At 39.6% G+C, this 12,391-nt stretch overlaps 1 protein-coding gene across 1 annotated transcript in view; it reads right to left on the reverse strand.

Annotated features, from left to right (window-relative positions):
* Positions 1 to 12,391, reverse strand: part of LOC122796791 (dynein axonemal heavy chain 5-like) — a 2,204,633-nt gene that overhangs the window by 1,668,882 nt on the left and 523,360 nt on the right. Inside the window, exon 18 of the mRNA XM_044065521.1 lies at positions 10,807 to 10,946. Within this exon, the coding sequence (XP_043921456.1) occupies positions 10,807 to 10,946 (140 nt within the window). The remainder of the gene's footprint in view (positions 1 to 10,806; positions 10,947 to 12,391) is intronic.

The following is a 12,391-nucleotide window of genomic DNA, read 5'->3' on the forward strand; positions in this document are numbered from 1 at the left end:
GTTCATTTATGTGTCTGGCCAGGACTTTTTCTAATTTATTTCTACTTATACTATATACATGTTCATAGATCTGTTCCCTCAGTCTTCTGTCGGTTTTACCAACGTAGAAGGCTGGGCATTTCAAATACTTTGCCAGATATACTAGTTGCTTACTTTGGCAGTCAAACTTATAATTAGTTGTAAATTTCCTGCCTCTAAGTTCAAAACTTGCACCCACATCTATATATTTACAGTAATTACACATCTGGCATTTAAACATGCCTTTCTTCACTGAAAATGGCTGTTTTTTTCCTTCTAAAATTTGTTTAAGGTTAGCGGCCCCCTTAAAAATAAAACCTGGTTGATTTTCCAGTTTGTCGCATAATAGTGTGTCTTGCATAATTATGCCCCAGTTTTTCTTTATAAGCATAACTATCTCCTTTGCATTGATACTGTATTGAAAAATAAAGCTACAAGGGTTGTACTCCCTCGTCCTCGCTGGTATAGTATCCTGAGTAATGCTTACCCCTGTCAAGAGTGGAGGATAAATTCCTGCATCCCTTTTACTTTGTATTTCCTCTACTAAGTCTTGCAATAATGATGTAGGGTAACCCCTTTGTAAAAATAACTGGCGCAAAAAAACCACATTCCCTCAGAAACATATCCAGCCTAGAGGTCATTCTGGCTGCTCTTACTAATTGGCCTTTGACTACTGATCTCTTTTGTGATAATGGATGATTACTTGTGAAATGAAGAAATGTGTTAGAGTATGTAGGCTTACAAAAGATTTGTGATGTAAAACAATTATTAATTCCATCTTTCTTAAGCTGTACATCCAGGTAGGATATATTATCCTTAGAGAATGTCGAAGTAAATCTCAAAAAATCAGTGGTTGAGTTTAAATATGCTATAAATTCCTGTGCATCCATTTCTTCTCCTTCAAACAAAATAAAAATATCATCCAAAAATCTTGTATAATATTTTATTCTTGCCTGCCACTGTGTACCTGATAGTAAACATTCTCTTTCCCAATGAGCCATGACCAGGTTGGCAAAACTAGCCCCACATGGTGAACCCATGGTTACCCCTACCTTTTGTTGGTAGTATTTGCTGTTGAAAGTAATAAAGTTGTAGGATAGGACTTTATCCAACAAATCTTCCACTAGCCTTAGTTCATCATGTGGGACTGCCCTGTCCTTAAGTAAGGAAAGGGTACGATCTAAACCCTGGTCTTGGGGGATGGAAGGGTAAAGATTCCTAACATCTATAGTCAAAAAATTATATTTCGCATTAAAAGGTATTTTGTTGATATCTATAAGGAAAGACCAAGAATCTTTACATATCTGTCCCTCTAACACTACATGCTTCTTTAAAATTTCATCCGCCACCTTTGAACAAGCATATGTAATACTGTCCCTAGCATCTACTAGGGGACACATTGGGGGGTCTTGTAGGCTTTTATGGATTTTCAGGATGCAGAATAGGCAAGTTATTTTTGGTGCCAACATTGATAAATAGTTAAATAAGTTCACTTCTATTCTTGCTTCCAAAAACATATATAGGAATGTCCTTATTCTTGCATAAGCGAGATTTAACTTGTTTTGTTTCTTAACACTTCTATGTATGTGTCACTATTTATCATTTTTTGCATCCTCTCAGAGTAATCCAAAGTGTCCATAATCACCAGCCCCCCTCCCTTATCAGGTTGCATTACCCGTACCAGTGCTTCCCTGAGTAATTTTAGTCAGAATAACTCATTTTTGTTAACATTCAATTTTCCTCTGTTTCCCTTCATGTTTTGCAAACTGTTTCTTATATCCAGTTCACAGATTTGTTCAAACAAACTCAAAACAGGATGTAATGGTGGATTATATGTACTAGGTATACTATATGGGTGTCTCATTATAACAGTGTTATCCATTAGTACACGTAAATTCAGTTTTCTTGCAAACATTTTTAAATCAATCTTAACGGTCGCTATGTCCGCTCGTGCTGATGGAACAAAAGTGTAACCCTTTGCTAGTACTACTATTAACTCAGAGGCTATATCCAAATTTGAGAAATTGTTAACCTTCATTTATCCTTGACAGATGAGACTCAGTTCCGAGTCTCGGAACCATCTCGGCCATTACAACAGCTCATGCAAGCCAAAAACCCCTGAACCAATTACTACCCAGAATGTATCTCTCTAAATTACCTCAGATTGAGTTAGCAGCTATAACAAATTAGGTAAAGGTAATAGTATAAACACTGAAGAGGCTACGTCCAAGGTCATACATGAGGAAGCAAATAGCCATGACTATGGTCACTTCCTCAAGGAGTCTAAAGGAGGGGGAAGGAGGGTGGGGTGTCAAGGTTAAATGAAGATAGGCAACACAGATGGAATGGTATGGTGAGAACATAACTTCTTTATCTGATGTTGTTGTCAATCTTCATTTATCCCTGACAGATGAGACAGAGTCCCGAGCTACCTTGAATCTTGGGAGGTCTTATGGAATGATATTTATGAGCACCATAGAACCAAATAACGCTCCTTCCCTGGAGACCAGGTTCACTTTGTAATGAGTAATAAAGGTATGAGGAGAAGCCCACATCACTGCTGCACAAATGTCATCCATGGAAGGTTTGGAGTGAAAAACAGCAGACGTGTGCTCTTGTGGCGTGTGCTTTAACTGGAGTTGCCAATTTGAGATTTTTCCTGTTGTAGACAAATATAATGCAATCTGTTAACCACTTAGATAACATAACCTTAGAAACTGATTTACCCATGGAGGGACCTGAAAAGGAAACAAATAACTGGTCCAAATTCCTAAAATCATTAGTTCTGTCGAGGTAAAAAATGCAATTGTATGCGGACATCCAATAGATGTAAGCAGTATTCTACCTTGTTTGAAAAATTAGGGAAGAACACTAGAACACTGGCAATTCAATGGCTTGATTAATGTTAGTCTCAGATATGACCTTTGGAAGAAAGGATGGATTGGTTCTTAGTGATACCATGTCCATATGAAAAATCAAGTATGGAGGTTTTGAAGACAACACATAAATCACTGAAATCCTCCTAGCTGATGTAATAGTTATTAAGAAAATGGTCTTCCATGAAAGAAACTTCAAATCACAGGTTACAGCCGGCTCAAAGGGGAACTGAATCAAGGATTCAAAAACCATAGTAAGATCTCAGGCAACAAGAGGCTCCCTAAAGGAGGCTTTAACTTTAAAGTTTCCTTTAGAAAGGCTTTGCACAACCTATGTGAAATTAAAGATTGTCCTTCAAAACCATTATGAAAATTAGAAATGGCAGCAAGCTGAATTCTGATGGTAGAAGAAGAAGCTCCTTGTTCAAACAGCATAGACAAAAAATTCACAATCTCTTCAAACAAAAGGATCACGTTTGTGATCATGTGCCCATATGGAAAATCTTTTCCATTTGCTGAGGTACAGTCTCCTTGTGAAAGTGTATGGGAAGCTAGCAAAATGTCTCAAACTGGGGAAGATAAGTTATTTCACCTGACAATCAATGGAACTGGAGTAACCATGCTGTAAGCCTGAGATTTGTCAGACTGGGATGAACTACTCCCTGAGGATGGGACAGGAGATATGGATCTGGGTCCAGAGTCCATGGACATTGAAGTAGGTAAGGCCAAAGAAAGGGGAACCAAACTTGTTGAGGCCAAAATGGGGCAATGAGAATCACTTTGCTCTTCAATCTTATGGTCTTCTTTATGAAAAGTGGTATTAGAGGAATGGGGGAAGGTATAGAGTAGTCCTGGGGACCAATCATGAAGGAGAGCATCTGTCAGGGACTCCCTCTGAGGGGAATCAAGGCAAAGTAGCTGCTGCATTTGTTGTTCTGGGGGAGGCAAACAGATCACAGCAAGGCTGGCCCCAGTGACAGAAAATCTCTTCAGTCAATCTGGGATTGAGAGACCACTCATGAGGCAGGAAAATGCATCTGCTCAATTTGTCTGCTATCACATTTAAGCTCCCTGGCATGTGCATTGCTACCAGAAAGTGGTCTGAAGATATTGCCCATTGCTAGACTCTGAGAGGTTCTCAACAAAGGATTAAGACATGGTTCTGCCTTGCTTGTTGATGTACCAGACTATGGACATGTTGTCTGACTGCTTTGTAATCATTCCTAGAGGGAGGACAGTTTGAAAGGCTTGCAGAGCTAAGAGTACTGCCCTCAGTTCCAGAATACTTATATGCAGATTGGCCTCTATAGGGGGCCAAATGCCTTGGACAATCCTTCCCTGAAAATGCCCTCCCACCCAATCTGGGAGGCATCCATGGTCACTATGGCCTGGGGAAGAAGAGAAACAAACAGTCGGCCCAGAAGAATTTTCTCGGATTCCATCCACCAAGATAAATCCTTCTTGCAATGATTGGTAATTTGCATACAATGAGACAGAGGATGAGTGATGATGGACCATTGGGAGGATAGAAGCCACTGTAGAATCCTTATGTGGAATCTTGCTAGAGGTACAAATGTGATGTCTGCTCAATCCCAGTGTGTGTAGAACTAGTAATGCAGGAACATTGTCATTGGAAAGAATCATGTGTATCCGTGATCTTATTTTCTGTAGTCTGTGAATAGGAAGGGAGACTATGCAAGAAGTTATATTCAAGTTGGCTCCTATGAATTCCAATGGTTGTGTGGGGCTTAGTTGAGATTTGACAAGATTCATTTTTATCCCTAGACAAGAGCAAGTGTGTAGGGTGAAATCCCTTGTCTGTTCAATTAGATGCCTGATGGGGGCGGTAAGGAGACAGTCATTCAGGTATGGAAACACCCATGCAGTCTCAGGTGAGCTACTACCACTGACATACATTTGGTGAACACCCGGGGGGCTGTGGTGAGACCAAATGGCAAGGCTTGAAACTGATAATAACTGGCTCCCAGTTGGAAGAAGAGGAACCTCCTGGAGTGCTTGTCCACTTTTATGTGGTAATATGCATCCTGGAGGTCTACAGAGCACATCCAATCATCTTTCTCTAAGAAGGGAAGAATAGACTGAACTGTCACCATCCAGAATTTTGCCTGCTTCACAAAGTGATTCAGAGTGCTAAAATCCAATATTAGTTTCCAGTCCCCATCTTTTTTGTCATCAAAAAGAACCTTGAATAGAATCCAGCTCCTATCTGGTCTGACAGGACATCTTGGATTACTCTTTTTTCTAGCAGCTTTTGAATTTCCAGAGCTGTCTGAGCCCTCTGATTGGGTGGAACATTGGGGAGCCTTCTTGGTTTTGGGGTTAGTTCGAAAGGAATATGGTAACCTCTTATAATGATCCTTAGCACTCAAGCATCTGTGGTTATCTTTTGCCAGACCAATGGGTGGAAGGATAGTCTTCCCCCAACCGCCTCCAGAGGCAAGCAATTAGGCCTCCCTTCAGGAGTGCTGGTAGGGTTTCCCCTGAGAAATAATCTCTGGAACCCTTATTTTGTGGGCCACCTCTGCCAAGTGGTCGGTGTCTTCCATTATATCTCCCCCTTCTGCCCCGAGGGGAGTCAGTACCATGTGTTTCCTGTAAAAGCCCTTGGGTTTTCTTGAACCACATTTTCCCACTCCTCTGGTTCCTGGAATAGGAGTGTTGGGGAACAGAAAGACATATGCCCACAGCAGAAAGAGTATTTCCATCTTTTTTCAAACCTAGCTAAGGTATCTTTAACTTTAGGGCCAAAAAGAGAAGATCCTTCAAATGGAGCATCGACAAACAAAGACTTGAATGGCTCCACAAACTCACACAGGCACATCCAGACATGCCTCCTTATGGCTACGTCTGAACCCACTGACCTAATCGTCCCTTTGGCTGCATGTGCAATAGGCCTCATGAACAAGTTAAAATTGGACTCCAAGGTGGCAAGTTGGGAGGCTACTTTAGCCTGAAACTCATCAGGCATAGCTCCCACGAGGGTACCTATGAGCTCCTTGAGCAGGTCCCTCTGAAGTCTAGTGAGGTGTGCCAAAAAGTTCAATGACCTCAAGGCGACCGTCAAAGAAGCATAGGCCCACTTCCTAAATCTGTCCATCATCCTAGACTCTTGGCTAGGGTGATGAACAGTGAAACTTTCTTCTGCTAGTTCCTTCTTGGTGGCTGCTGCAACCACCATGGCATCTACTACTAAAGCTCTGGCCCAATGCTGATGGTCTTCTGAAGCTGAAAGTATTTTATCTGGTCTCCTGGGGATTGGTTCTATGGAATCAGGGGCCTTCCATGCCCTCTGGGTGATCAGTTTGATAAGATAGTGAGTCAGCAGGTTCACCCAAGAGATAGATGGGCGAGCACCGAACACAGACTTCTCTGAGGATGGGTCTTGGGGCTTCCAGCCACACCTCTGCTTTAATACTTTGAGACTGTCTCCAAAAGAGACGTCTTCTGTGGGTGACTGGGGGGAACCCTTCCCATTATCAAACTCTGTGTCTTCCGTAACAGATTCCTCCAGGGAATCAAGGTGTTTCCCCTTATATGATCTCTTCTGAGGCACATCCTCAGAGGGAGCTTCTCTGGAGGAATCAGATGAAGTAGGGCCCTGTGTAGGGGTATCCTGCAGTGTTGGTGCTTGTTGTCTGGGAGTGGAGGTTGGTGGAAGCTCTGTACCAGGGGGGATCCCAGGGAAAGGCTCCAATGAGAAGAAACCAGCTAGGAGCCTGCAGAGTCCAAGGCCTTCTCCATAACTTGAAAGGCAGGTCCCCCTGAAGAGGGATGGGAGCCCAGAACCAGGAAGGACAACCTTAGAACCGTGGTCCCACCTCAATCCAAGGAAACTGCCATCGAGGTTGGAGCTGAGGAAGATCCCAAAATGGCATCATGGAGCTATGACCCTGGTAGTCTATTGGTTCTGAAGCAACCAAGGAACTCAGGACAGAGACTGGAACTAAAGACACGAGAGCTGTCGGCACCAGGACAGCCGGAATTGGAGAAGTCGGAGCCAAGGTCTCTAAAGTCATAGTGGTTAGAGGAGGAGGAAAGTCTGGTGGAATCCTTGGAGAAAGATGCCTATCTCCAGCAGGGAGTGAAGCTTGGGAAGAATTGGAGAGATCCCTCACCACAAGGACCTGGTCCACCAATGTCACAATGTCGACTTCCATCAAACTCCTAAAGGACCGTACTGACAAGGCTGAAGGAGATTCTGGCCTCTCCAAAAAGGAACTTGGTAGTTGCCCCACAAAAGGGTCTACTGAAGGAGAGTATCTGGTCCTGGGAATTGAAAGAAACTGTGGTTCCTGGGCTATAGGTGCTGGGAAGGGAACCGGTTCCAAAAATACTGTCGGTACCATAACTGGCACAGAAGATGGGGAAACTAATTCAAGGGTTGGCACAAAGGTGGACAGCGCCGAAAGTGTAGATGCCAAGGTAGTCATTGCTACAGGAGCTGATAGAGACAATTTGGTAGATTTCCTCAAATCTACCTTCAGTTCTACAGAAGCTGTGGAAACTGGAGGTTTCGCCTTCTTATGAGCCAAGGTCAAAGGTGATGTCAGCACCAAGTGACTTCTCTTTTTTGAGGAAGATAAGGATAATGAAGGAGAAGACCCCTCAGATTTAGCACCTGCAGGCTGACTAGACAAGGCCTCTTCAAAGGATGTTTTTAATAAACCTTTTAAAATAAGTTTATTCTTTCTATCAACTAGGACCCAGTGGCTAAAAGCTTGAAAAATGTCAGACTGCTGCTCTAAGTGCGCCGGGCCCAAGCAATACACACAAGCGGTATGACCATCGTAGTTTGGCATTTTGCTGTCACAACCAGAACATGATTTAAAGCCAGTAGTTCCCTTGCTTTTTTCTGCCATATTGGAATACAAGAATCAAAGACAGATACACTCATGGCAAACACACACACACACACACACACACACACACACACACACAGACAGACAGACACACACACACACACACACACACACACACACACACACACACAGAAAGAAGAAAAAAAGGAAGGAAAGGCTACCAATGATGGTACACCAAAAACTGCCAGAGGTAGGGGAAAGGGATAGCACTACCAGCAATGGTAAGTAGGACAGATACCAAACGGTATGAGGGAAGAAAGGGATAGAACACTGATAGAACACTCATTCCACAAAAATGGTAAAGGTTAAAGGAGAGAGAGAGTGGGTACTATATGGAATATGCAAGTAATCTAACTGGGTAGGAGATCAAAAATCTGAAATAGAAAAGAAATACACAGTAAATTTTTACTTAACTCAAGGACAGTGGCTGAGACACGTCTTTACGAGAAGAGTGGCAAATGAGATCTGAGGTAATTTAGAGAGAGGTATTCTGGGTAGGAACGTAGCTCAGAAGTTTTTGGCTCATGCAAGCTGTTGCAATGGATGAGCCAGTTCCAAGGCTTAGACCTGAATCCCATCTGTTTAGGATAAATAAAGACTGACAACACCAGATAGATTGTTTTACTGGTTGAAACATTTTTATTTATTATTTTAAAAAGACATACATGTTAAACACTTACATATTAGGAACAATAGTATATTTAAGAGAAAATATTTCTAAAGTTTCTTGTTATTGCAGATTTTTTTTATCTTCATGTGGTTCAAGGCAGAACCCTGTGAGCAGATGGATAATTTATAATAAAAAGTAGAAGTCAGTTTGAATTTAAAAAAAATATCAGTGGCACGTTTACATCTATGTATTTATTATGGGTAATGAGAAAGGTAAAAGAAAAAACAAAATAAATGATAGGTAAGATGCTATACAGAAACTATAAAAATGTATAAAAAGAGAAAAAAAACATGGAAAATAAAGAGAAAAAAAGAACATGGTAGAAGAAAGAAAATAGGAGAATAAAATTAAATTATGGAAGTTAGAAGTCAGTGAGGTTGAATGAAAAGGAAAACAATGCTATAATATGATTTTAGATTTTTTTGAGTGAGTGAATGTGTGTGTGTGTGTGTGTGTGTGTGTGTGTGTGTGTGTGTGTGTGTGTGTGTGTGTGTGTGTGCGTGTGTGTGCGTGTGTGTGTGTGTGTGTGTGTGTGTGTGTGTGTGTGTGTGTGTGTGTGTGTGTGTGTGTGTGTTGAAAAAGCATTAGAAAAAAAATTTCATTTTTTATGAAGAAGAAGATTTTTGTGTGTCTGTGGAGAATTTTACTGGACAGGTTACCAGTGAAAAGGAATATGACTGTAGGAAAGAAGAAACAACAAAACACTGTTTTTTTTTTCATTGCAAAAAAAAAATTAAAGAATTTTGGGAATTTTTAAAAATAAATATAGATGAGAAGGGACTAAATGTATAACTATGACTATGATATCATATGGGATGTATGGTAAAGTAACAAATGTGATATTGATAAATGGGATAAAGTACTGTTTGTGATAATATGGGTGATGTGGAAAATATGTGAGAATTTATGTAACAAGAAAAAGAAAGAGGATAATATATTATCTGAAGTAAGAAGTATGTAAGTCCCCCCCCAAAAAAACAGTATGATGTATGCAGTAACATTTTTAATTTTTCTATAACGTGGGGTGTTGAACAAAAGCTGCCACGGTATTTATATTGTCTTTACTTGCCTTGCTTTATTTGTTACACTAAATAATGAATTAATGAATTAATGTGTTAATAGTCTAAGCATGTTCCATTTAAGTAATGTATTTGCTGTACCTTCTCTACAGCCTTCAGTAACTGCAAAAGGGTTCACATTTGTTAAGATATACAGTCTGCATTATTTGAAGGGGATGATCAGAACAATCTGATCTTCAATATTCATTATGTAATCATGTTTGCATATTACTGTGATACACTCCTCTTTACAAGCTCATATTGTGAAGGATTTCTGCATTTAGTTAAAAACTGTTATTCTGGCAGTTATTGTTAAGGACTAAAGCTCTGACTTGTTCAAGAGCTACTTCCTGTGGCAAGGGTGCAGGGTTTGAATCGTCCCTCCTTCATTTACATATTGTTTGACACTGAGCAAGTTACTTAACCAGACTGCTTTGAAGCAATTGGAAATGTAAATGTATGAATACACTTTTAATTTAGCTTGTTTTTTGCAGACATACAGATGTGTGAAATGCACAGTGTTAGGCTACAACAGTCTTTCTGGTACTTAGTTCAAATGTGTAAAGCTATGAGCTGTTAATGAGATGATTCTGTAGTGCACTGTTTGATTCCTCCAGTCTTCATTTGTCAACTGCGTGACTTTATATAAGTCATTTCACTAGACAGTGTTCCCCTACTATTCCTGAAAAAGGACACTTACATTTAGTGGGTTGTCCCAAGCTGTCAGTAAATGCATTACACATTTGTGTCTTGAATTCTTGCACATATTAATTTAGGAGAATCTTTCAGGTTCTGATAATCTAATGATGCAGATTTCTAGAGTAGCAAGCCAGACTGAAGATATGTGAGCCTCTGACAGAGTGAAATGATAGATGTAACAAGTTATCTCTGGGACACACTAATAACCCATCTCTCCAATGATGACAGGCATAACATTCAAAGCAAATCTGTTCTTACTCAGTTCAGGACAATGGCTTCATGCATAGCATATGAGAACAGCTGGAAGATCATTCCATCAGGGTTGTCTGTCTACATGCCAGTCTATAGCACTGGATGTGGAAGAATAAATCAGCATTTCATACATAAGAAGAGGAAAATATACATGTATATATATATGTGAGTAATCAAATTATCCATGAAACCCACCCTTCTACAACCACACCAGGTTTGAATGAAGTACAAAACTTACTTTCTCACCCATAACATTTTAACATTACAAGGCAGAGCTTCTGCGTTCTGTTTTGACATTGCCTACCAGTAACAGGCCTTTTATGTATCTTCTGCAGAACAATACATTATCTTACTTTGTTTCCTGTTTCTTTATCTCTTGTGCATTTCTGTGCATATGGATGATGATGTCTGGAACTTCAAGCCCCATTTTGTCCAAATACTTTACTTCATTAAGTACCTCTGGAACCGTTGGATCTAAGTTCACATATAGTTCCTGTTAGAATAAAATAAGGGCAGAGTTATATATGTATCTCATAAAACTATTTACTGTAATGTAGCAATTAAAAAGAGTATGCAAAATTTGTTTCTGAGGGTAGCATCATGTAACACTTGGTAGTAAGACATTATATTTCAAATGCCATTGACAAACTAAAATGCTCAAATATAGTTTATTTGCATTATTCAGTACCAGAGTATGAATTTAATGTATTTGGCCTATCTTTCTGTACAGGTGAGGCATGACAATATACAGGCATATCTTTAACCTTCAAGACAACTTATTAACTAAACTTGTGTCCTGAATAATGACTAGCTTTCTGAAAGCATCCTTTTAGTTGTTAGTTTTACTATCTGAAAATAATACATTGTTCTAAAATGTATTACAGCATTGAGTGACTGCCTGGAGCCTTCCTATCAGTTATGGACATCTTTAGCCACAGGCTGTGGAATTTAAACTGGGTAAGAATATCAAAGGTTAATGAGTGAGTCTTGCTAATGTGATACAAAACTAAGAACGTTTAAGTGCAATTAACTACAAGTAGCAATGAACTGCAGAAATTGCTCTTACACATTTAAAGCATATTTTACAGGGGACAACCCTCCCAATACCCCTTGAAGTGGGGGCCTCTACTCCCCATATCTTCCAGAGTATATATATTAACTCCAAGACCACTGCACCACAGAGAATAGGAAATACTCAAGAGACACAGACATTTGGATTTTGTTCAATGTGAAAGTAGCATTCCAACGTGGGCAAGTGGTTATTTTATATACAGTAACTAAAGGGCTTATCATCTGAAAAAGGACTGGAATTAAACTAAAGAAAATTATGTCAAAATGTGCTGCTCATCTTGATTTAACCTTGGAAATTATAGTATCTGATGGTTATTATTATTAATATTATTATTATTATTATTATTATTAATGGCTGCATTAATGTCTAGCGTATATCTTTTCATATATTAAAATAACTTGTTTAGAATTACCTTTTGTTTAATAAGTAAACATTTAAAAGCTTAAGATTCTTTATACTTTGTGCTGAGGGGGTATTACTTTGTAATAACTGACTGGTGCATGGAACATCACTATTATGCTCCAAAATCAGGAAAACGACTGGCTTGTTAAGCACCTTACTGACATCTAAAAGATGCTGTTAAACTCTAGTCTGACTAGAGAATTAACATTGGTCAGCAGGCTGCACAAAAGAAGAAGATTGAGATGCTGTTAAACACTTCATTCAGGCTTTTCCTTAGACTAAACTTGTAAAATACCGAATGCTACTATAGTTTTTTCTGCAAATTTTGCAGTAAATGGGAGCAGGTAATGCTCCCTACATAGAATTATGATTTGGTCACTCATATTGTAATCAAGCTTAATTATTCCTGACATCCATGCCTTGAACACATAGCAAACTAGTTAGGATTGGAGATCCAGTTATAA

The sequence above is a fragment of the Protopterus annectens genome, chromosome 3.part0, assembly GCF_019279795.1.
Source record: "Protopterus annectens isolate FY-2018-M chromosome 3.part0, PAN1.0, whole genome shotgun sequence".
Classification (NCBI taxonomy): Eukaryota; Metazoa; Chordata; order Ceratodontiformes; family Protopteridae; genus Protopterus; species Protopterus annectens.